General features: G+C 38.6%; 1 protein-coding gene across 1 annotated transcript in view; it reads right to left on the bottom strand.

The window, feature by feature from the left end:
- Positions 1-536: 536 nt before the first annotated feature.
- LOC124775767 (rho guanine nucleotide exchange factor 12) overlaps positions 537-27289 on the bottom strand; it is a 1141602-nt gene continuing 1114849 nt past the window's right edge. Inside the window, exons 32-36 of the mRNA XM_047250599.1 lie at positions 25037-25210; positions 24670-24815; positions 24088-24292; positions 17157-17254; positions 537-3684 (exon numbers count right to left, since the gene is read on the bottom strand). Coding sequence (XP_047106555.1) covers positions 3559-3684; positions 17157-17254; positions 24088-24292; positions 24670-24815; positions 25037-25210 — 749 coding nt within the window. The 3' untranslated portion in view covers positions 537-3558. The remainder of the gene's footprint in view (positions 3685-17156; positions 17255-24087; positions 24293-24669; positions 24816-25036; positions 25211-27289) is intronic.

Raw genomic sequence — 27289 nt, 5'->3', positions numbered from 1 at the left:
AGATCTGGTAAATGGGAACAGGATTAGCCTTCTGATATCCGCACGATATCATTAACATCCAGAAATTTAATTATGACTCAGACAAAAATTCTCAGGTCATTTCTATGTCAACTCATGCCAGTGACTATTCAGTGTGACATGAAAATTCTGTTACCTCAGTCCCACCCCCTCTATCAACTGGCTACCTCTTGATTAATATAAATTCTACCTAAGGTAATTTACAAATCTCAGTCAGAAAGAGAAACAGAAAATTTCATAAATTCCCTATGAATCTGTGAGCTAGATACTTTGCAGGTACTATCCTGTTCATAACCACTATCACACAACAAAACCAAGATGCGGATGTGGCAACTAGTGGTATAAAACAGTTGTCATGCTGATATCCTTACATCATTATTGTGATAGGTAACATGAAGCAAATGATGTTTTTCAGTCACAATTATCCTGTTTGACTGAATAAAAGTGTAAACAACAAATAAAAATATTATATTAACCAAATGACAACTTCAGAAGCCAGGCAAACAACACTATGGAACTTCAGATGTAGCAATATATTTTTATTTTGTTTCTCTTATGTACACTTTTTACTAGAATATAACATAATGAGGGTATTTGATTTATATTACTGCATTTAAGATTTAGTTAATATTTAGTTGCTGCATGGATTCCTGTTTTTCTTGTCCTGTATAATGAGACAACACTAAATGTTATGGGTTTCTAAGTTTTGCTTAAAATACAACATACATTATTTATTTTGCTGTGGTAACAATGTGCAGTTACTTTTAACAACTGGCTAAACAGAAATATACAAAACAACTAAAGACAGATTATACAACTGCATTTCTGTACACAAATATAATATTACACAGTTTTATGGGGAGGAAACTTTTCAATCGACTGCTAGAGACTGTTCTATATTAAAATTAAATAGGAAGTATTTATCACATGAAGCTCAATAAAATAAATACAACTTTGTTTAAAAGCAACACTTGCTTATACATTTGCACTTCTCAACACACGAGACTGACTGGATAGTTTAGTCACTGTTCACATAATTCCATGGTCCCTGACTGCAAAATTAAATTATTCATGTAAAGCAAAATATTAAAAAGATACCACAATGTGTTTCACAAACTTTCCCCCTCTGTAAAAACGAGAAAACAGTAGCTCAGACTATTTCACAACTGTTCATTTCAGATTTCACATGTCCCAAAGCATTTTCAATACCAAACAGGGATGTGTTCATGATCCACTTCTGTGAAACATAATTGTAGTTAGGTATCTGGAACAGACTTCCAGATTGACTAGTATCTAGTACAAAAACAATTTTTCCCTTATTACATCTGCAAGGCATCTTGGCAAAAATTTGGCTGATCAATAGTAAGCAATGCTGACATTCAAACTAGGCAGTTAATGTTACAAGTAGGGAAAAATCCATTGTTCTCGATTATTTGTCCTACATTTCTCTGGTAATTCATATAGCATGAAACCATAGAAGTACTTGCTGTAGCATTATTAGCAAATGCAGCACAACCTGGAAATTCATCCTTTGCACACAGTGGTGGCTTTGTATCTGCATTTGTAATACTCAAGAAAATTACGGTTTGATACACGATATATATGGTCTTGTGCTGGCTTAAATGTTTCTTTGTTAATTAAATGCCATTTTAACACTTCTGGAAGTCACATCATTTGGTACAACAGTAATGCAACAAAGAGCACAGATATTTCAAATTTCAAAATAAAATATAATTGGTCTACAAATTTTCTGAATGTCACACTATCAGCTATGTCAGCTTCTACTTTTTTGTTTGAACTTTTGCAAGGAATTTACTCATATGAAAATATAAAAACTTACATGTATCTGGTACAAAAATAATCTTAAAAAACTAGTACCATAAGCTGAGTGCACCAGTTTCCACTTTTTATAAGTTACTTGTTTTTATTATGAAATTTTGATGCTTGTTAAGAAAATGACTTAACAAATCCATTGCTCATACAATCAATCTGGATATTGTAATAATGACACTATTCTGATCTGTAGGTTTTGTTAGTACTTGGGACAATGTAATTTTACAACTTCTAAAAATGCTGTAGTGTGTACATAACTGATTTGCACTAGCAAGCAAAGATAATATGTAAATTTCCAGAATAATTTACATGTAGAAAATGTTATTTTTCCAACAGCAGATAGCAATTTTCCAACAATGAAAAATTTGTGGTTTTGCTCTACATGGCTCACTCAACATTATTGTAAATTTAACAATGGAGCTTTGTGGGATACTTCCAGCTGTTTTGTAAATGTTGCAATATAATATGAAATTAAAGCAAGGCATAGGCCATAGTAAGTAGAAATTTTTCACGTTTTACAGAGTAGCAACGAACAAAAATTGTTTATGTGAAACAGGAGAAATTCATTTTGATTGACTACACTTTTGTTTTAATGACAAAGATTCTATTGCACCAGAATACTGTACAGCATTTCACTCTTAAGGACAAATAATTCCCATAAACTAAAAATAGCTAATATTTTCATATAAATAACCAAATGTTTAACATCTTAAATTATATGCTTATCACTTTTATATACAATACAATAATAAATTACATGCCCATTTAGTTTTTGGAATGGGAAGCTGAAAGTAGGTAAAATATTCACAATGGAGTTGACAGTATTGAACAAATTCAACACATACAAATATAATGTATATTCCACAAATTTCTTGTACCAACTAACCATCACAATTCTACTAGGCCGAATATAGTGTCAGGCATACTGTCTGTTCTCCCTTAGTCTACAGTTTAGACTTCCACTGCAGGAAACTTTAACACTTTTTGTTTTTTGTATGTGATTTCGGGTTTCTCTCCTCTTTTTCAGTGTGCAGCAATCACAGTGGAAGTTACAGATAGAACTTTATCACAAACATGAATAAAAATACATCTGGGTTCTCACTACCCTACTCCTTAAACCCCTGTCATTGACAGTGTTTCACACATTATCTTGAATCAACACATTTCATAATTTGCATCTTACATGTTACGAAACAATGTAGACACTGTAAGAATAAGACTGTCCCAGAAAGTAACAGCAGTCTTGTCTGGCTGCGAGCAGAGAAGAAATTACATTACCAAAAGTTCTGGATTCCACTCATAAAGTGAAATCTGTATGCTGCATAAACAGCTTATATCTCTGAGGTAGTGGACAATAATGACATGCTACAGTCTGCGTGTAATGCACAGAAATCTTTTTCAGTTTCTCTGCTTTACAAAATTATAACTCTACCATAGTATAATAACTGTGCTGTTATATTATGAACCAGTGTAATTCTGTCACTTACAGCATAGAAACTTAACAAGCTCACAGTGGTAACAGAACAAAACATGTTCAACTTACATTAAAATATTTTAAGCTCTGTTTTAATATCAGCACGTGTCATTTTATAACCCTTGCAGACAATGTCCACGAGTAGTTGTACATTATCCAGTATCACTGCAAATGCAAGTGCCTAGGGAAGCACATACTCCCAGATTTGCCACACACACGACAATCAATCTGCTTCATATCACAGGAGGGCGTTCCACATCGGGTTCTAGTTCCAGAGCAGTGGCCTCCGCTGTTGTCTCCACAACAGCCTCTGCTTCTAGTTGGCTCTCTGCCTCTCCAGATAGTGCGTCAACAAACACCTGAAAAATAAAATAATCACTATCTATAAGGGCAACCAAAAATATGTTTAGACTATGATAAGCAGCAGCGAAGCACCAACAATGAAAAAGACAAGAATTTTCTATCTTTACAGATTTTATATTTACAAACATCCAGACAATAAACAAAATCTTTTCAGAGAGTACTTACAATGTATTGAATGAAAATATGATTTGTCCAATTTCATTCAATTATCACAAGATATCCTGCAGGACTGTCCAAAACTCACTGGAAATGAAGCACATTTGTAGTGTTGAAATGTGCAGCCTGGAGTAGCCTCTTTGGGACGGAGATGGGAGGGGAGGGGGGGGGGGGGGCAATAATAGAGAGGGAAAGAGGTGCAGTTAGCAGAAAAAGCTATCTCTGGGTAGTGTGAAGACCCCTTGGGAGCCCAACTTCCACTATGCAACATATCCTCTTACAACTACACTTGGTGCTTTCTACATAGCATCTATCTTCCCTCAATAGCAGCAGTAATCATTCATTCCCAAGATGTAATTCCAGGTAGCACGTGTGATAGTGTAGGACCTGTTTTATCACTAATTTGACACAACTAAGTGAAAAATTGTATAGAACAATGGTGAGTTCAGTGCTACTGCACTCACCACTGAGGCTGGAAGTTACTGGACACAAAGTCATATTGATTTGGAACTGATGAAGTACTGGAGAATAAAATTTACAGACTGTATTGTATGTTAACTTGAGCATGTAATGTGACTTGCCAGCTCTTGTTTGTAGTTGCTACTTTATGACATTATCAACAAATTATGAAATTTGTTTTAATCTTTACTACAGAAGATGTACGACAACTAAACCAATTTATGTGAAGATAAAGTTGGCATTGCGGAAGTGAACTATTATGTTTCAAAAAAATCAATTTACAAGCTGACATCTGCTTTGTTTGCCTGTGTATGTCCATAAAGATGTACCTCTAGCTGACTGCTCCTGTTTAAATGGGAGTAAAGTACTGTCTCCTTCACATCAAATAAAATGCTACACTAATGAACTAGTAGTGTTGTGAGACAAATCCCTTAAGGTGGACCTCTGCCATATTCCCAACAGATAAATTTTATTGTTATGACTTTGGAGAATTTTCTTCACATACTTAAAATAACAAGAAGCCTCTGAAACAAGTTGCACAACCTTCTTTTCCATTTACTTTTGACACTTCATGTTCACCTGCTTACTTTTGTGTATGTATGAACAGTGTGAATCACTTTTTAATGAGAAGCTGTTGAGGTCAGAAGCAATGCAGTACGGCAGTAAACCTTCTGATGTAGGTACAGTAAATAGCTTGGTCATTAAAAAATTCTCATCGCACAGACTATATAACAGTGAAGAGTAGAAATAACCAGAAAGAAGTTAAAGTGTCGGGTAATTCAAACTGATTGAAGTCCACAACTGCAGCAACACTATAAGATTTGTTGCTAATACTGTCTGACAAAAACTAGTATTACCATATTTCATTATAATAAAAAATTACAGAATCTCACCATAGTTAAAAAGGAAAAGACAAATGGTCAAAATATACATAGAATGCTGCAACAGGAAATTACCAGCTGCAATTTAAGCAGCTCCAGAGGAAAAAGACTGTATGCAAGAAATGGTGACAGCTTACAAGAGACATTCTTTTCAAATGTTCCGAGACATTGGCAATGTGATAGCACATATAATATTAACCTGAGTTTCAAAACCAATATCAGTGCATAAAAGGGCATGGTAATTTTGTGAATAGTTTTTTTTTTACACTCTGATTATTTTCGCTCTTGAAAAGCTTTCTGAACTATTACATAGTGATACGATTGACAACAATGTTGTGACAGATTTATTGAATGTGTGCCAAAGAAAAATGAGAATCTGATGATTAAGTAAAGTATCCTTACAGTGCATATTAAATATTGTTGAGGATTAAAACTCATGACTATCAGTATGGAGTGTTCTTGCCACAATACATATGCTGTATGGAACGTACTGCTGCGGATGGTGTATTGTGTGTGATCAAGGTGGAGGTGAGGACCTCAGTTTCTTTCAAACTCCGAGTGCTGAGCTGTGACACACATTGTAATTAATCTTTACGTATCACCAAAGTAACAATGTTTTCATCTTTGACTGCTTACTCAATTGTCTTTAACATACCTTGCCCAAATATTACTGATGTATACCAACAAGAGAGAAAAAATGAAACAATGTTTAGGGATTGAACTAGGTAATTTATGATATGTTTTGAAGTCATATCAGATTGATGGTACTTAATAGCAATAACTAGTACCACTTAGAATGGTTTTACTAATTTGAAACTTTTATTGATATCAACACTAAGAATGACGACAACAACAACAATAAAGATTATCACATAAAGCCTACTCACATATGAACAACTAGTTCAGTTTGTTTTAGTTACAGTAGACAAATAAGTTTGATTGAATCAAGGTATTAAACACATTGTTCAGGTGATTATACCTTGTTTTCATATTGAAAGTCTGGCAGTTGTTTCGTATGATTAACATGATTCCACAACACACAAGATGATAATCAATGGTTGTGCTAGATGATTGTAGAGCACACAGTGAAACAGGAAGGATGTTCCATCATTAGAAGGAACGAAGATTTGGGTTTTATGTCCTGTCAACAATGAGGTCATTAGAGATATAGCACAAGCTCACATTGATTTTGTAAGTGTGGGGAAAGAAATCAGCCATGCCCTATCAAAGGAACCATTCCTGCATTAACCTGAAGTGATTTAGGGGACTCTCAGAAAACCTTAATCTGGATGGTCTGATAAGGATATGAGCCGTTGTCCTCCTGAATGTGAGTCCAGTGAACTAACCACTGCACCACTATGCTTGGTATTTATCATAGGAGTCTGAAGACATGCTATAATTGGGAAATGATTGAGAATAGGAAGTCATCTGTCCTTTTCAAATGAACTGTCTTGGCATTTGCCTTAACTGACTTAGGAAAACTGTGGAAATCTAAATTTGGACAGGCAGATGGGAATTTTAACCCCAACCATTCAAAATTAGAGTTCAGACTGTTAACCACTGTGCCACTTCAACTGGTAATCCATACTGAAGGCGTAAGCAGCATTTCTTCCAAATTTATTTAATAGGAAAGAGCAAAGTAATTGATGTCAGTTGAAGGGATATATTAAAATTTGATAAACTGAAAGAACAGTATTTTAAACATACCTTTAACAATGCATTTCAGTATTACAGTAACATTCAAAACACTGCAAGGAACTAATTGCATTGAATTTAAAAGTAACCAGGAGAGGTACCCAATGATGGGATTACTTCTTTGAAACCATTTATATGGGGTTGTAGGTTAAGGTCTCAGATGTGACACCACACAATCTTTCACATTGGTGGGCTTTTGTTTGGGCAAATAATCGCAGGGAAAACATTTCCAAATTTTGCATGATGCTGTACAGCTTTAAAAAAGTAATGTAATACTGACTGGTTGTATAACATGATAGTTGAGATACAATGTTCACATGTGAAAGGTTGCGAGTTTGAATCTTATAAGGTACTTTGAACTACTTTATTTTTAAATATTTATTGAAATAGCTTTGGTCTTTATTTTTATTGTTAGTTGGTTTAAATGCGCGTGTGCGCGCACACACGCGCGTGCACACACACACACACACACACACACACACACACACACACACACACACACACACACACACACACACAAGATTGCCACATCCAGTAGCTTGGACCAGAATGCCACAGTCATGAGGCATGGAAGCAGTAATCTGGAGGTGGCAGGGAAAGGGAGATAATAGCGGGGTACGTGTAGGGTGCGAGAGGCGAGTTGTCTGGTTGTCTGGTGGAGCATGCAGGCACTAGACTGTCAACAGGAGCAGTGTTAGGAGGTTGTGGGACAGGGAGGTAGGGAGGGAGGAGGACAAGGGGGACAAAGGGGGGAGGGTGCAGTGAAAAACGAGAGGAACAAGGAAGGGGGAAAACAGGCAGACATGTTGGCAGAAGGCGCCACACCAATAGGGTGGAGACAAGAATGGAGAGGAGGTGAGAGGGCGGAGCAGGTGAAAACTGTTGGATTGAGGGTGTGGGGACAGTAAGTTGTTATAGGTCAAGTCTGGGATAATTTCCAGAGCAGAGAATGTGTTGTAAGGGTGACTCATATCTGTGCAATTTAGAATAGCTGGTGATGGAGGAGAGGATCCAGTTCGCTCGGGTAGTGAAGCAGTCATTAAAATTAAGCATGTGATGTTCAGCTGCATATTGTGCTAGGTGGTGGTCTACTATGCTCTTGGCCAGTTTGGCAGTAGATGTTCATCCTAGTGGACAAATGGTTGGTCAGCACACAAATATGAATTACTGTGCAATGATTGTATCAGAGCTGATGGCAGGAGGCCTCTGTCAATTATCCGATTCCTAAACCTATAAACTCTGTCAGAGTGATCCATCTCAGATGTCCAACATAACCTCCAATCCCTGCTTGACGCCTTAGGCCCTTCCCACAACCCCTTCCATGAATCCACTTCCTCCTCACCTCACACACCCTCCTCCTACAAGCTCCCCAAAATCCATAAACTCGACAATCTTTGATACCCCAATTGTAGCTGGCTATTGGCCCCCACCAAAAGAATTTTGGCCCTCAGAAACCAACACCTCTGACTAAATGCCCGTAATCTAGCCTTCCCCATCAAAGATACCAACCACATTCCACAAGGACTTTCCACCATCCCACACCTTTACCTTAAGGATCTCTACTCATCACTGTTGACACCATTTCAGTATACACCAACACCCTTCATGACCATGGTCTTCCTGCTACTGAACACTACCTTTCCTAACACCTTCACACCTGAAACCCACTACCTGATTCCTCACACACTTTACTACCTTTATCCTCACTCACAACTACTACTCCTTTGAAGAGAAGGTATACAAATCCATGGCACAGCCATGGTCACCCTCATAGCACCCTCCTATTCCAACCTTTTTATGGGTCATCAAGAGGAGACCTTCCTAGCCTCCAAAAATGTCAAACCCCTAGTCTGGTTTACAGGTTCACTGATGATATCTTCATGATCTGGACTCAGGGCAAAGACACCTTACCCTCATATTTCTTATTTCTTCACAACCTCAACAACTTCTCTCCCATCTGCTTCACCTGATCCTCCTCAACCCAGCATGCCAACTTCCTGAGTGCTGACCACCAACCTCCTTAATGGCTCCATTCACACCTCTATCCACATTAAACCCACCAACCACCGAAAGTACTAGCATTTTGAACACCATCATCCCTTCCACACCAAACAATCCCTCCCATACAGCTTGGCCACTCAGGGCAGCTCATCTGCTGTGACGAGAGCTCCCTTGTCCAGTATGCTGAGGGTCTCACCAAGGCCATTATAGATGGCCATTATAGATGGCCACTATCCTCTAGGCGTAGTCCGCTAACGGACCTCCTGTGTCATTTCCTGATGCAACCCCAATCCTCGCACCACCCCAAGAACCAGCTACAAAGGAATGCACCCTTCATCACCTAGTACCACCCATGAACAAAACAACTGAACCACACCCTTTTTCAAGACTTTTATTGCCTACCATCGTACCCTGCAATGAGACACATCCTGTCCAAGATCCTCCCTACCCCTCTGAAAGTGGTTTTCTGTCATCCACCTAACTTTCACGACATGCTAGTCGACCCCTTAGCTATCCCTAATCCCAAACCCCTTTCCTCAGGGAAAATATCCCTGTGGAAGATCCAGGTGCAAGACCTGCCCCATCCATCCACCCAGCACTTTCCAATCCACAGTCCTGTCACAGGCTTATCCAATCCCATTGGATGACAGGCCACCTGTGAAAGCACCAGCTCTGCTGCAATCATTGCATAGTTTTTTTTATTGGTATGACCATCAACTAGAGGTCCACCAACTAGCTGTCCACCAGAATGAAAGGCCAATGCCAAATTGTGGCCAACAGTAAAGTAAACCACTCTACGGCACAACATGAACCTGACCATAAAATGGTCAATTTCAATGGCTGCTTCACTACCCAAAACATCTGGATCCTCCCCTCTACTACTAGCTGTTCTGAACTGCACGGATGGGAATTATCCTTATAACACATTCTCTGCTCCTAAAATTATCCTGGCCTCAACCTATGGTAACCTACTGTCTCCACATCCTCCACCCACCAGTTTCCACGTTCTCTATCCTCTGAACTCCTTCCTATTCTTATTTTCCACCCTCCGCCAACACACCCACCCACGTTTCCCCTTCCCTACTACTATCCCCCCCCCGCCATCCACGTCCCTGCTCCACATCCTCTCAACGCTACACCTGTTTGCAGTCTAGTCCCTGAAAGCTCTGCCAGATAGCACTCTTCTCTCTCCAGCACCGCCCACCCCCCCCCTCACCCCACCCCGCCATATCCTGCTATCCTGTCCCTTCCCTGCTGCCTGAAGATTGCTGCTTCCATGCTATGTGACAGCTGCAGTTTGATCCAAGCTGCTGTAGATGTGTGTGTGTGTGTGTGTGTGTGTGTGTGTGTGTGTGTGTGTGTGTGTAAGGAGGTTGCCTGCATGTTTTCCTTTACTGAAGAAGGCTTTGGGTAAAAGCTGTGAGTAAGTTTTTTCATTTTGCTTGTCTGCAACTCAACATCTAGTCTTTACGGCGAGTAGCAACCTATCTTTTCCTTACATAGTTGATATTCCAACCTGGAGTGTGCATTATTTGATTTTAGTTCTTGAATTACTCTTTCTTTTCTTCCATCACTCTTTTCAACCCAGAATCTTTGTTCATGTGGTTGTAATTATTTTTATGTATTAACTTCGTATTTATTCTGTTTTGTCATCCTCTGTTTTTGCCCATGTTTTTGCATTCATAGCTGCTATTCCACATTTTGCTTGAATTCCATTTTACTTTTAACCCCTTCTTTCATTTTCTTCATCTGCATTGTGTTGTCTACAGTACAATAAGACTTGATGTTTTAAACGTTTGTATGATGATTACTGTCCAAAAAAATGTACATCTTGTAATCAAAAATATATTTCACACTGTAGCACAGTCAATGTAAACAGATGATTTCATCTGTCATTTTTAAGGATGCAGGGTACTTTTATGGCTCAATATTATGTAAAAATCAAAACCAATTTCTTTCAGGCACTGTTTGTAATGTCTACGTCTTACAAGTTTTTTGTTGATAGCAGGTAATGCAGCACACTTTCTGAACAAATCAGAAGTACTTTTAATATTTATGAATCTGCTTAGGGTTATTAAAAAATTACGAAGAAATTGATGCAATTCTTTTTCCAAAATGCTTCCTCATATTGGGGTACCATTTAATCCAATGTTATACATTTGAAGGAGACCAGATTTTTATCAGATGTTCGTGACACGATGGCTGAGGTACTAGACCTTTTTAATTCCACCTATTATGTATATTACAAGGATAAAAAAATATCCCATCTAACATTTTAATTTTTATAATTTTTCCTAATAAAAATGTTATTTTTTCTATAATTTAGTTGATTCTGCAATAAAGCTTAGATCTACTACATACAAATAGACTATTGCAAGTTACAGAAAAAAATTAGAGCAATGCTTCATAAACTTCGGGAAGTTTTGAATGAAGATATGAGTCCGATTAAACTGTGCCTCAGAGCATTCCTGAACCATATTCTTCATCCTGCAGCATTTCTTCATCGTCAAGCTTCCCCTTGGCATTCCTTTTAGCACTTCTTGCTTCTTTGGTAACTTGAAGAGTGAATCTTTCAGCTTCATGCACCCGTTGTCTGTCACAGGTCAACAATTGATCTTCCATATTAGAGCCCCCATTTTATGCCTAAATTTCTCAGGACTTAACCTTCCTATCACTCCATCATTGAAACATATCACTGCATCTAGTACACCAACTTTTAATGCATTTAGTCCTACAAAATCTTTCTTGGGTAATCTTTCCCATATGCAATGGTTGAAACTTTCATTTGTATTCTGAGTGTCCCCATGAAGACATTTACTAAGCAAAACAGTATCACTCAGGTCTCTAAAAATTGGTTTTATTTCATTTGTAACAGGCTCAGGAAGAGAATGCTTATGATGGTGTATTTGACCACTTTCTTTTGCTTTTTGGTAACCACACCAAGAATCTGCTCCTTTAGGGCAAAGTCCATGAACAGGGTGGTCATCTGTGGACAACTTACAAAAGTAGATGGCCCATACGGCTTTTCTCATTGCTGTAACATCATTCAGAGGTGCAGTTCATCTAATGGCCAGTCCATAATAACTCTTGAGGAAGGTCTATTACAGTTTCTGTCAATCTGCCTCGGCCACACAGAGATTTTCCCTCAGATAGCAACTTTACTTTAATTTCTCTTCGTAGCTTCCTCAATCTAGCACTCACCCTCTTTTGCACAAGTCCACAACACTCCACTTTTGTTACCACGGTATCAACATAAACAGTGAACTCATTAATTTTATTGAAAGCTTTGGAGTCCCCATTGCCTAGGTACTTCGTATATCTAACTTTATGAACGGGCACCAACCTCTGAAATATTTTCAGAGCTCCATCATACTCCATAGCTCCACTGTAACCATCATAATTCTTAAACCACTGATGTTCAATATGTCTTTCATTGTTACCATCACAGGTGCGGCAGTACTTAGATAAGCACTCAACATCAACTACTTTTCCTTTTTCCAGAGAAGTAGCACTTACAACACCATTCAAGGAACGATGTCCTCGACATTGCTATGTCCCATCAAGTGCAACAGCAATGTCCCTGGTTCCACTAATATTTACATTTTCTTCTACTGCATGTTTCGTACATGCTTTAGACATAACTGTCAAGGCACCTAGAAGTATTTTTATGTACTTGCTGAACCTACTGGGAGGAGGAGGAGGAGGAGGAGGAGGAGGAGGAGGAGGAGGAGGAGGAGGAGGAGGTCCCTCAAACCACAAAACCTTTGAGCAGCCTTTTTTCCTTTTACTATTGCACACACTGCATACACTAGCTTCAAATTCACATCATATGAATTATGCACAATGTTTGAAGTCATTTTTCAGGTAGATTTATACAGAGAACAACTAATTTTGATGCTAAACCCTTCCTGCTACTTTGTTGCTCAGGTATTTCCAGACAGCCCACACCATCACATTGTTTACATTTCCCCACTTTCTTTATCAAAGAAGATAATATGCTCACATCAACAACAACAAATCCTCTACAAACACGTCGTCGTCAACATAAAAATTTGAATCACCAGGAGGCACACCATGTGGGAGTTTCTTCCCTGAAGGACTGACACATAGGTTACTTTCAATACTGTGGGTTGCTTTGTTCGTAAATTGGTTATCACGGAATTTCCTTTCCTTGAATTTCTTGATGCGTCGCATAGTTCGTATTTATTGCACACTAAAGGATATGTACTTCCATATATATATGCAGCACTTGGGCAACAAGCATTCAGTAACACGAGAACAAACTTCTTCAGTGAAACTAAAATGAATACTAGCAAAGAATCTTTTACAGGCACTAGAAACCTGCACTGTTACCAACATAGATAATGTATCATGTGAATAATCACTAACAGAAATAGGGGGGGGGGGGGGGGGCGCAGCATACATGAGTGTAACTAACTTTAAAATTTATGATATGAATATAATAGAGGGAAACATTCCACGTGGGAAAAATATATCTAAAAAGAAAGATGATGAAACTTACCAAATAAAAGCGCTGGCAGGTCGACAGACACACAAACAAACACAAACATACACACAAAATTCTAGCTTTCGCAACCAATGGTTGCCTCGTCAGGAAAGAGGGAAGGAGAAGGAAAGACAAAAGGATATGGGTTTTAAGGGAGAGGGTAAGGAGTCATTCCAATCCCGGGAGCGGAAAGACTTACCTTAGGGGGAAAAAAGGACAGGTGTACACTCGCACACACACACACATATCCATCCACACATACACAGACACAAGCAGACATTTGTAAAGGCAAAGAGTTTGGGCAGAGATGTCAGTCGGGGCGGATGTACAGAGGCAAAGATGAAGTTGAAAGACAGGTGAGGTATGAGCGGCGGCAAATTGAAATTAGAAATTAGCGGAGATTGAGGCCTGGCGGATAGCGAGAAGAAAGGATATGCTGAAGGGCAAGTTCCCATCTCCGGAGTTCTGACAGGTTGGTGTTAGTGGGAAGTATCCAGATAACCCGGACAGTGTAACACTGTGCCAAGATGTGCTGGCCATGCACCAAGGCATGTTTAGCCACAGGGTGATCCTCATTACCAACAAACACTGTCTGCCTGTGTCCATTCATGCGAATGGACAGTTTGTTGCTGGTCATTCCCACATAGAACGCTTCACAGTGTAGGCAGGTCAGTTGGTAAATCACGTGGGTGCTTTCACACGTGGCTCTGCCTTTGATCGTGTACACCTTCCGGGTTACAGGACTGGAATAGGTGGTGGTGGGAGGGTGCATGGGACAGGTTTTACACCGGGGGCGGTTACAGGGGTAGGAGCCAGAGGGTAGTGAAGGTGGTTTGGGGATTTCATAGGGATGAACTAACAGGTTACGAAGGTTAGGTGGACGGCGGAAAGACACTCTTGGTGGAGTGGGGAGGATTTCATGAAGGATGGATCTCATTTCAGGGCAGGATTTGAGGAAGTCGTATCCCTGCTGGAGAGCCACATTCAGAATCTGATCCAGTCCCGGAAAGTATCCTGTCACAAGTGGGGCACTTTTGGGGTTCTTCTGTGGAAGGTTCCGGGTTTGAGGAGATGAGGATGTGGCTCTGGTTATTTGCTTCTGTACCAGGTCGGTAGGGTAGTTACGGGATGCAAAAGCTGTTTTCAGGTTGTTGGTGTAATGGTTCAAGGATTCCGGACTGGAGCAGATTCATTTGCCACGAAGACCTAGGCTGTAGGGAAGGGACCGTTTGATGTGGAATGGGTGGCAGCTGTCATAATGGAGGTACTGTTGCTTGTTGGTGGGTTTAATGTGGACGGGCGTGTGAAGCTGGCCATTGGACAGGTGGAGGTCAACGTCAAGGAAAGTGGCATGGGATTTGGAGTAGGACCAGGTGAATCTGATGGAAACAAAGGAGTTAAGGTTGGAGAGGAAATTCTGGAGTTCTTCTTCACTGTGAGTCCAGATCACGAAAATGTCATCAATAAATCTGTACCAAACTTCGGGTTGGCAGGCCTGGGTAACCAGGAAGGCTTCCTCTAAGCGACCCATGAATAGGTTGGCATACGAGGGGGCCATCCTGGTACCCATGGCTGTTCCCTTTTGACAGGATACTTTCCGGGACTGGATCAGATTCTGAATGTGGCTCTCCAGCAGGGATACGACTTCCTCAAATCCTGCCCTGAAATGAGATCCATCCTTCATGAAATCCTCCCCACTCCACCAAGAGTGTCTTTCCGCCGTCCACCTAACCTTCGCAACCTCTTAGTTCATCCCTATGAAATCCCCAAACCACCTTCCCTACCCTCTGGCTCCTACCCCTGTAACCGCCCCCGGTGTAAAACCTGTCCCATGCACCCTCCCACCACCACCTATTCCAGTCCTGTAACCCGGAAGGTGTACACGATCAAAGGCAGAGCCACGTGTGAAAGCACCCACGTGATTTACCAACTGACCTGCCTACACTGTGAAGCGTTCTATGTGGGAATGACCAGCAACAAACTGTCCATTCGCATGAATGGACACAGGCAGACAGTGTTTGTTGGTAATGAGGATCACCCTGTGGCTAAACATGCCTTGGTGCACGGCCAGCACATCTTGGCACAGTGTTACACTGTCCGGGTTATCTGGATACTTCCCACTAACACCAACCTGTCAGAACTCCGGAGATGGGAACTTGCCCTTCAGCATATCCTTTCTTCTCGCTATCCGCCAGGCCTCAATCTCCGCTAATTTCTAATTTCAATTTGCCGCCGCTCATACCTCACCTGTCTTTCAACTTCATCTTTGCCTCTGTACATCCGCCCCGACTGACATCTCTGCCCAAACTCTTTGCCTTTACAAATGTCTGCTTGTGTCTGTGTATGTGTGGATGGATATGTGTGTGTGTGTGCGAGTGTACACCTGTCCTTTTTTCCCCCTAAGGTAAGTCCTTCCGCTCCCGGGATTGGAATGACTCCTTACCCTCTCCCTTAAAACCCATATCCTTTTGTCTTTCCTTCTCCTTCCCTCTTTCCTGACGAGGCAACCATTGGTTGCGAAAGCTAGAATTTTGTGTGTATGTTTGTGTTTGTTTGTGTGTCTGTCGACCCGCCAGCGCTTTTGTTTGGTAAGTTTCATCATCTTTCTTTTTAGATATAACTTTAAAATTTTGTATATATAGGTCTTTTTCATTTGAAACCCTATAATGTATATATCAATGTAATCAGGGAAGACAATAGAATTTAATGAAGTCATGAAAAACATTTTGATTTTCCACCATTTGTAAGTACCCTGTACTCTTAAACAATAGATCAGCATTTTAAAATGTCTAAATATCATGACACAAATAACAATAATTTTAAAGTCACTTGCAAGAAGATTTCATGAAGAAAAAGAATGAAAGAAAGAAAAAAATGAGAGTAATTCAAAAAGTTTATATGACGATTAAAATGACATGAAAAAGAAAAAAGCAACACAGATTTACACAACTTAAGTGAATAAAAATAATGATCGAACTCATTTGACAAATATTTAAAAATAATGAAATTTCAGATCACCTGGCAAGATTCAAACCAAAAGCCTGTTGCATCTGAGGATCTGATCTTAACCATTACACTACACAACAAATCTGTACTTATTCCTTTTTTTTTTTTTTTTTAAAAAACCATAGAGCACTACATAAAATTCTTAAGTTTGTCCTCCGCCAACTCCCCCCCTTCATGATTTACTTGCAAATGAGGGCCCACCAGGAACAATGACTGCAAAGTGAATACCTGGGACCTTAACCTATGTCACTGTATAGACAGGATCAGAAAGTCAATCCCACTTCTGGGGTCTTCTCCTTGCAAAAGGTACAGTTTCATGATCATCTGTTTCCACTCAAATGGCATATGTCACAGGTTTCCTTTAGTTTTTACCTGTTACAGTGGAATACAAATGAGTCTCCTACAATCAGACTAAAATTAGGGACAGAACTACCAGCACTTATTTGAAGATGGGTACTGACACCATTCATAAATATATTCATGTAGATTACGTCAAGAAACAGAATGTTTTGTGGAGCTCATTAAAGTGACCCAGCACTACAATCAGTGAGCACACTCTCTTTACTACATACTTAATTTGCAAACAATGTCGGAAAACTACAAAGGATGTTCATGCGCCCATGCAGAGAGAGAGAGAGAGAGAGAGAGAGAGAGAGAGAGAGAGAGAGAGAGAGAGATAGAGATAGAGAGAGAGAGAGAGAGAGAGAGAGAGAGAGAGAGAGAGAGATAGAGAGATAGATTACTAAAACACATACAGTATTACCTCAGAACTTAAATCACTTGCTGGGTCATCAATCGGCTCAATTGAAGTTGTTCTTGGTTCTCCATCACATTCATCTTTGATATCCAATCTTTGACAACCTGTCAATAAAACTTTCTACTGTACACTAAATTATAAAAAAAGCAGATGTGAGTGTTTGCAAGTAAATAAAACTGTGATTAAATACAATGAAAACTGGAGTTTCTACTGTAAGCGAAAAATGCATCAACATAAAAAAATGTATAAAGCAGGATATGCAAAAAAAAGCAACTTCTGTTATAAAGAAAAAAGTGCTGTGTACAGTAAATTTGGTAAATACTGAAACAAAGACAGGTGATAAATTATGAATAGCAATATTATTAAAATTTGAAGTTGCACATGGAAATAATGTGAATATTAAAAGAAACTGATGAAGTTATGGCTACAGAATTTAGCAGTATTTCGATACTTCTGGCTAATATGACACCCTAATCTTAGTGACTGTTATACTGGTTTAGATTGCTTTAAACATTAGTAGAGCCCATTCATGATAAAACTTTGCTATTAACTCCTCATAAAAATCACTACCTAAAAATGTAAGGCAGTTAAAAATGCTACAGAGAACAGTCATAGGTGGGAAACACAATACTAAACTGATGATAAGAACCATTGTCTGGAAATGCGCACAAATACAAGAGACCATAACAATTATAGAGTGACCAGTACACCATCCAACAGCACTGTCAGCAAATATTACATTATTCAGTGGAGAAGCACATGTGATGAAGCCAGTTTTAAAATGACATTTTTTATAGCGTGAAAGAATGGTAATCTGTCTGAAGAAAAGACAGAAAGAAACAGCCGGATGGAAATGAAGAAAATAAGGGACCATAGGCTAATACAAAAACAATGGGAAGGGAAATGTAGTGAACTATGAAAGAAATTAGGGAGGGGATGGGAGAAAAAGATAAATCATAGGAAAAAAGGGAAAAAGGGGATGGTAGGTAAAGGTGTAGGAATGAAAGAATGAGGAAAAGGTAGAAAGAGTAGTAAGGGGAGAGAAGGAGAAGGAGGGGGCAAGGTAAAAAGCACAGGAAAAAAGGGGGGGGCAGAAGTGAGAAAGAAGGAAAGGGAAAGAGAGAAAGAAAAGAAATACAAATATAAAGTGTGTGCAGAATGCCAAGGACCTTCGACTGAAGGTCAGTCAATGTTATCGAGTGGCAGGCACTATGAAACCCTGGTGACAGGCGATGTCAACAATTTCTGAAATTTACCAAATCAACCAACCAGGTCTCCTTTCTTTTGCATGGAAGTAAAATGGTTGAATTGTTCAGTGCACAGGTGTGTGTAAAAATATGTATTGCTTGGGCCCTGGGCATGACACAAAATGTAATAATGACCGACATTTATACAGCATAATTAAATATAAATTTATATACAAGGTGAGATCAAAATTTTGCGAGATTTATACATTCAATTTTCAAAAATTTTTGTCACATTGTTGGTATACATGTTCCTGATGTAGGTTTCCATTTTCAGATGTTCTGAATATTTAGTTTTGTTCTTGACAGCTGGAAAGGTTATAAATGTTTTTGAGTGCTCGGCAAATTCTTACTTTCAAGAAAGACATCAAAAAATCTACATTAAATTTTGCTTGAAAAATGGAGTAAAGTGCAGCACTGCATACGAAATGTTGACTGTGGCTTTTGCCAAATCACCTATAAGGAATGTTTACGAGTGGTACGAATGTTTCAAAGAGAGCTGAAAATATGTTGATGATGATGGTTGCCCTTGATGCCCTTCCACAGCATTATGTGGAGAAAGCAAAGAAAATAGTTCTGAAAAATTGTCAGGTCATCAGAGAGGGTGCTGATGATGACGGCATAGCCTTTGGCTCACAGCAAGCAATTTTTTCAGTTGTTTTGGGCATGAAACATGGGTCAGCAAAGTTTCTTTCAAGAGTGTTGAATTTTGACCCAAAACAACATCACAAATATTGCTTAGGCATTCCTGAATTAAGTCAAAAACAATCCAGAGACTCTAAAGAAAGTTGTGACAAGTGTCGAAAAATGGGTATACAGGTATGACGTCGAACCTGAGGCCAAACTGTCCCAATGCAAATTGCCTGAAGAGCCACAGCCAAACAAAACCTCTGACTTCGATCACATGTGAAGGTTCTTCTCACCGATTTCTTCCATTACAGGCATAGTTAGTCATGAGTTGCTGCCTAATGTTCCTATGGTCAACAAGGACAACTTCCTGGAAGTTATGCACCATTTGTGTGAAGCAATCTGAAGAAACGATAAGAACTGCAGCAAAACCTCTTGTGGAAATATCATCACGATAATGCTCCCACTCACATCTCAATGCTTGTTCATGATTTTTTGGAAAAAAATAAAACCATTATGTATCCTTAGCCACCATATTCGCCAGACATGGCCCCCAGCAACTTCTTTCTCTTCCCAAGGCTGAACAGAATCATGGAAAGACATCATTTTTCACCACTGATGAGATAAAAACAGAACTGCTGAAGGAGCTGAACAACTTAACAAAAAGTGAGTTCCAGAACTGCTTCCAAGATTGGAGCAAGTACTGGCACAAGTATTTTATATCTGAATGCTATCACTTTGAACGGGACGAAGTTTTGGTTAATGGTAACTTTTTGATCACACCTTATATTTCTGAAACAGGTAAATTGGGGCCTATGTACCGAATCTATTGGAGAACAAATTTAGTTATAATTATTTGAAGTATTCCATTTGAAACACTGGAAAGTAAGTTAACAGTTATGCCATGTCACGATAACCTCCTTCACACAACCATAACAAATAATTGATAAGTCTTTTCACAGTCGTTTTGTAAGCAAAAACTAATTTTCATTTCTTATGAGCGAACTAAGTCAAGAGGTCTAATATCTGGAAAGAAGAAGAAGAAGAAGAAGAAGAAGAAGGTTAACGACAATGACAATAAAGCTACTAAATGTACACCAAAACTGTGGCACCGTGCCGCTAACGAAGTGATTGCCTTTGGTGACATCTTTTGCAATAACGACTGCGCAAATCGACGGTATCTCGTAAGGAAAGAAAGAGCAGCAGCTGCCGGCGAGCCCAGGCGCCGTGCCTAACATGCAGGCGTAGCAGTATGAAACCGGAATTTCCCTACAGATGGTGCTAGCTGTAAGTATAGGGCCCATGAGACCACGTCTGCAGCACCGTCTGCTTCCTAAATGGCTGATGAAAGTCAACACACAGTCACCAAAGTTCCATACATCAGTATCCATTTCAAGCTTGTAAACAAGTTGAGTTTTGTGCCTATGAACTACGATTTTCGGACAGGATTGATTTTCTGTTACCATTTGAAGGAAACTGCTGCAGAATCGTATCGAATACTTGTCAAAGCTTTTGGCGAACATGCACTTGGGAAAACAGTGTTTTAAGTGGTTCAAAAAATTCCAAAGTGGTAATTTTGATATGAGAAAGAACGAGCGCAGGAAACCACCAAATAAGTTCGAAGACAATGAATTGCACTCCTTATTTGATGAAGGTGATACTAAGCTTAACAGGAACTTACGAAGCACTTTAATGTGATGCAGAAAGCCATTTCTCTTTGGTTTAAAGCTATGAGAAAAGAAAGTGGGAAGATGGGTTCCACATGAACTGAATAAAAGACAGCAAGCAAATTGAAAGACCACTTGTGAAATGCTGCTTGCCAGATGCAACAGAAAGTCGTTTCTCCATCAAATAGGGACAGGTGATGAAAAATGGATATATTTTGAGAATCCTAAGCGTCGTAAATCATGGGTGCATCCAAGCAAACCATCAACATCCATTGCAAGATCAAATATCTTTGGAAAGCAGACAATGCTCTGTGTTTGGGGGTATCAGAAGGGTGTCACCTATCATGAGCTGCTAAAACCTGGTGAAACCTTTAACACTGATCACTACCAACAGCGAATGACGGATTTAAATTGTACGATACATGAAAAACGACTGGAATATGGAAAAAGGCAACACAAAAATCATATTGCTCCATGATAACACTCCATCACACACAGTACAACGATTAAGGAAAATGATAAAGGCATTCAGTTTGGAGATACTAGGGCACACAGCTTATTCTCCAGCTTGGCTTCGTCTGATTATCATGTATTTGCACTGGGACATGCTCTCACTGAACAACGCTTCAATTTGTATGAAAATGGCTCACTGACTGGTTCCCTTGAAAAGAAATTTTTTTTGGCATGTCATTCATAGCCTGCCTGAAAGGTGGGAGAATGTGTAAATAGCAATGGAGAGTATTTTGAATAAAATATTGTTTATCAGTTTTGAACAACAGATGTGCAATTATTGCAACCAAATTCCAGCTTCATACTTTTACACCTGGTAGACTTAAGGAATTAAATGACATGCTTACACAATATTAGGCATTTACATTTTTAGCATTAACTGCCAAACATTTGAAATTATGTTTCCAATTCAGTTGCTTCAGATAATATTTTATGGAGAGGCACTCCACTGAGAAGAATGAACAGAAATATAATTATGTTTGTTGTTCAAGAAGTGGTTGTAGTTATCAAACTGCAAAAATGAAGATTCTGTCTACTGCAAGAAATTCTTAGTCGTTCTCAATATGAGCTACAGTTTGGCAGTAGTCACAGCAAGGAAGTAAACATTCACAGAAGCAGTGAAATTTTCACATAAACATAGAACTTAATTACTATAAAAAGAGCACAATACTTGAGAATTGGTCAGCTGAAATTTAAATGAACATACCCAATACCACTGTTTTAAGTGAAAAACTGAACAAACCAAAAGGAACATTTGTCAAATTTTTAAGAAGAAACTTGTAACCATATTGTATAAAAAAACTGTGTGTGTAGAATTATGTTTTGTAGTTGTATGTATTGTTCCAAATATTTTGATAATACAAGTTAATATGCCAAATCCACTTCATCATAATTAAAATTATGATTTTGAAGTACATGGAAGAATTTATGATGTCAAATTCATAATTAAGGGAAAGGGAATGTCTACAAAATTATGTGTACAGTCACAGCATTCCATATGAGGGGAAGAAATTTAAGTTAACACCAGTGTTTTGAGCACTAGCAAAATCAAGTTTTCAGCAGGTTAACTGAAACCCCCATGAACAATGGCTGCAATGTGAAGGAATCAAGACTGCAGTAGGACTGACATCAGCTCTAAAGTATTCTGATACATACTCATACATGATCTAAGAGGACTGTAACATATTGAATAGAACTAAAGTTGCAATTTAGAAAGTTTATGATTTAACCGTTACAGACATTGTGATTTTAGAACTTCTGTTCAAAAGATCTGATCAAGTTTGAGTATATGAAGGATTCTGTGCCAACCTATAGTGAATAAAATGGTTTGGAAATGTATGTAACTACCCTACAAGATTAGTGATACAATTTTTTAGTCTGCATTAGGAAATGTGTAAAACCCAAATAAACTGTGTTTAATTTAGCTCATCCCTACTTTTGTAACTATTTACTAACAAAATAAATGATTATATGTAAACATGAACAATCAACAGGCTAAAGGAATTTGATGGAGCCCAATTTCATAGCTTGTGAACTAAACAGACTCCAGCCTATGAAATGCACTGGATACACGGTGAACCTATCATGCAGATTTCCCTCGCTGTATCAACACTAAGGACATAAAATGTTAATGTGATCCAGTTAATTGTGGAAAAAAGAATGTAGACACTATGATGTCTATGACATGGCCTTTGGCTGTCTCACCTTTGATTTGATTGAAAAGGAGAATGATCAGGAAATGTAATCTCTGAAGCAACAAAATATTCTGTCTTAAGGGAACAATCAATCTCTCTGAAGCAGCAGATGGTCCTCCATCTGACAAGACAATAAGGTAAATATAAAACTTGTAAATGTACTGGTGGAGGTATGTGGCATGGTATTAATGTAACATACTGCACACAAACAGTAGTTGTCATTCACAACAGGAAACCAGTGAACTAAGCATAAAGTATTTGTTACAGAAACAGCTGATCAGTTTTCTCAGAATTCTAAATTTGATAAATGTGATGAATGTTACTATTCAAACAGATAGTAAAAGATGAGAGAGGAAGAAAGGGAGAGGCAATTAAACTACTCCTATCCTCCCCCCCCCCCCTCCTCCTCCTCCTTTCTCCTGCACCCATGACCATTTTTAGTCATAGGATTTTTATGACTGACTTACTGATCCATAATATATACTGAGAGACATCCTTAGATTTGCTTGCTACCTTAACAGTAAGAAGTCCACGATATTGTTTGTGAAACACCCCTATTAGTAATAATGTTCGACTTTCAGCACCACTATATCCCTTCATATCCTTTTTAAAATGCCCATGCTTATGTTCCATGGAACAATTGTCCTCAATGCTTCTGACAAACAGCTGAATTTATGATTTGAATTTTAATTGTAGGGTGGTGCACCTCAATTTCATATATTTAGTACATTAGCACATTTGAAACTGGAGAATGAAGTCTAGCACAAATTTAACAATGTTGTGCAATAAAGTGAGATTTCAAACTATCAGCAAGCTGTCTGTACACTTACCATAATATTTTCTGGCCAAAGCCATGAGTAATCTTCCTGTGTACTAATATAAACCACAACTTCATACCCTGTATAATAAACCTTAAACAAAGAGCACCTCACCTTATCTCATGCAGTTTGCTACACAGGTATCAATACCTTTGTCCATACTCTGTGGCAGACTAAACGAGTCTTTAACAGTTTATGTTCTGCTTACAGTATAAAATGTAGACACACCCATACATGCACATGCTTATTTCTTTTGTTTTCCTGAGATCAACAAAGTCACACACTGCAATTTTTACTACATGCAATGCAAAAGGCAATGGGTATCTACTTCTGGTCATCCAAAGCAACCTCAATTGGTGATTCACGCATATACGCACCAGTATCATCCTCGCTGTGACTGCTAACTGTTACACAGCTCTCAGGCTGTGATAATGGTACCAAAATGTTGCCAGGATTGTCCGATCCATTTGGGTGGTTGTGTTTACGTCGTCGAGCTTCGTGCATAACATGCACTTGTTCTCGTAACCTCTGTAGTTCCCTCCTCAATCTCTCTTTCTCCTCTTCCTGCTCTTTCACCAATTTCTGAAATGATGGGAAAAAACCACAAGAACGCTTATTACTTGTGATTTGGATATGAAATTTAATCAACTATTTTGAACAATGGAATTGTGTATGTTAGATACAGGTATTACATGAAATATGACACTAGTAGTAGTTGTTGTATTATAATACCACACTGACCCTTCCACAGGTGCCATGAAGAAACACATTACTTTTTTTAAAATCAAATGTTAAAACATCTATCATAAAATTGCGTTAGTAATAACCAAGTTGCTTGTATAACACAAACTTTTAAAAACTGGTGCACACTCTGTAGAACCTTACTCATGGAACACACAGAGATATTACTGATATAATACATATAAATGCAAGACAATTAAGATATGCTTAATACTAACAAGTATCTGTGTAAGTAGAGAGCTGAGGGAAGTGGCGGGCCCCTGGACACTGTGTGCAGCAATTGTGGGAATGCGGCCACTCCGACGCACAACTTCATCCTCTGTTACTCGCAATGCTTCGTTAAGTGCTGTTGTCAGCTGATTTACTGGAATAACAAATTGTTACTTTAGATTATTCCATGTAAATTCAGAAGTACTATCAAAGATTCCTTCTCTTATTAACCGACAGTCTCCTCTCACAGAAGTGTAGTAATGTAACACTGAAAATTTTGGAGCAAAAACTTCAATACAAGAAGTTGGCAGAACTCTTTAGAAAAAAAATCTGGCCATTAACTAAAGAAATTGACATGGAGCACACAAGACAAACCTTGAGCTATGGCAGCAAGTGCTAGTTCAGCACCCTCTTTGTGAGCAGCAGGTTCTGCGGCCATTTCAGCTATGTGGTCAAACTCCTCTTTTGGAATATTCAGAATATCAGCTACCAAATGCCGTTTCTCATCTAGTGCTAATCTGATTTCTTCATCCTTCCGGCGTAGCTTCTCTGTAAATAGTAATGAAAGCACTGATGACCTAATAAAATACCTTAAACTAAATATCTGCTTGAACTTCAGTTTTAATTAGAGGTTATGTCATGTATTTTTGAAAATACAACTTATCAAAGAAAGTCAAAGCACATCAAATCCCTGGAAAAATTCCTGTTCTATTTCTCGTCCACCACCACCACCACCACCACCACCACCACCACCACTGGTAAATATGAGCAAAATTTATGCTTCATACTAGATACGTGTCAAAACCCAAGATACGAATTAAGAAGATTACAGTACTGTACAAGATCTAATATTCTATCATTCTGGTAAAGATGTATGACGCTAGGTCTAACTGCAGCAATCAGAGCCTATCCATATTGGAAGTCCACAGAATTGAAAACTATCTATATACCTCTGTGGAAAATTGCCCACTACAGAGTTCCAATGAAAGTTTACGGAGAATCAACAGAATTTGATGATTAAATCACAACATGCAAAATTCCAGACACACAATATGGGAAACACACAATATGGGAAACACACAATATGGGAAACACACAATATGGGAAACACACAATATGGGAAACACACAATATGGGAAACACACAATATGGGAAACACACAATATGGGAAACACACAATATGGGAAACACACAATATGGGAAACACACAATATGGGAAACACACAATATGGGAAACACACAATATGGGAAACACACAATATGGGAAACACACAATATGGGAAACACACAAGTGAAGGAAGCAATAATTCCTGGCAGTTTTCAACAAATGCTTTTGCATTATTTCCCCCTGTGGTGCAACATTAGATCATATGAACAAAACAGTTAACTCATTCTCAGAATTTTGGAGAACACTGACAGGTTTACATGAATACACTAAGTCTGAGAATCTACTTCATGTGAGAATATTCTCAGTTGTAGTAGAAGAGTGGGGAAAGTTGCTCAATGTAAATAATATCCTCAGATTTTGTACGAAAAAAACTACAGAAGTTCCTCAGAAGCAGAGAACACTATCAGCTTTTTGAAACAAGACTGTAGCATAATAAAAGCTGAGTAAGTTACATTGGGCTTAAGTCTGATAAAGGTTTTTCAGTAATAACAGCAGAATTTATGTTGCTTGGAAGGCAGAATGAGATACACAGCCCAAACAAATACTGAAGAGAGCAACTGTAGATATTTATACTCTTGTAACAATAAGGAACATTATTTGGCTGGTGAACCTCCTTCCCGAAAATCAGGAAACAAGAAGGGGCGACCTTTCAAATGAAGTGAAAATGATAACATTTTTGTGCTATTTAGCAGACCTAGTTTTCAGACTGGTTCAGGAAAAGACTTACGTATACACCAGATAACTATGTCACCGACTTTTCAGATGTTTTTGACCATGTTTCCTCAAAGCAGAACTCTCATATTTTTTACGTCTGAAGTAAGTAGTTGAATCAGAAAAATTAGTGACAATTTATTTCAAACCTAGTGACCTGTTACTTCTAACAAAACTGCACTTGACCACTTAAGTACTTGATACATGACAGAATTCTGGGAGAGTTCTACTTTGAAGTAGATCAAAAAGTGATGTATCTTAAGAATTTTGTTCTCACAACGTATTCATCTAAACTTCAAGAAAAGAATTTAAAAAATCAGTCTCATCAGACAATACATTTTCGTAAACTGTCTAATTATCTTACTAATTTGTTGCTCCACATACAACTGTAACCAAAATTTAGCACAACTCTTCCAGAAAGTGTTGATGCCAGTTGCATGGCTGTACATTGAACAATTTACTGTTTCCGTAAGTTTCATGAAATTTAAGAATACATGTATGTTCTGTGCAGGACGCAGCAGATGGCATACATCGAGGACCTTCTCAAGGAGGAGGGGTCATAGTGAGAAAGAACTCCATCAGAGAATATACTTAGAATTTTTTATACACAAAACTGAGAACTTTCTTAGAGAAGGTTCATTTGCTTTGAGAATCATCTCCACAAAACATTCTTGTTTTATTCATATGATCCATAGTCCACGTAAAACTTGATATGCCTACTTGTTTGGGGAGGAATGGTGCAATTCATG

Source organism: Schistocerca piceifrons, chromosome 2 (genome assembly GCF_021461385.2).
Source record: "Schistocerca piceifrons isolate TAMUIC-IGC-003096 chromosome 2, iqSchPice1.1, whole genome shotgun sequence".
NCBI classification, from domain to species: Eukaryota; Metazoa; Arthropoda; class Insecta; order Orthoptera; family Acrididae; genus Schistocerca; species Schistocerca piceifrons.
This window is presented reverse-complemented; position numbering and strand designations above follow the sequence as displayed.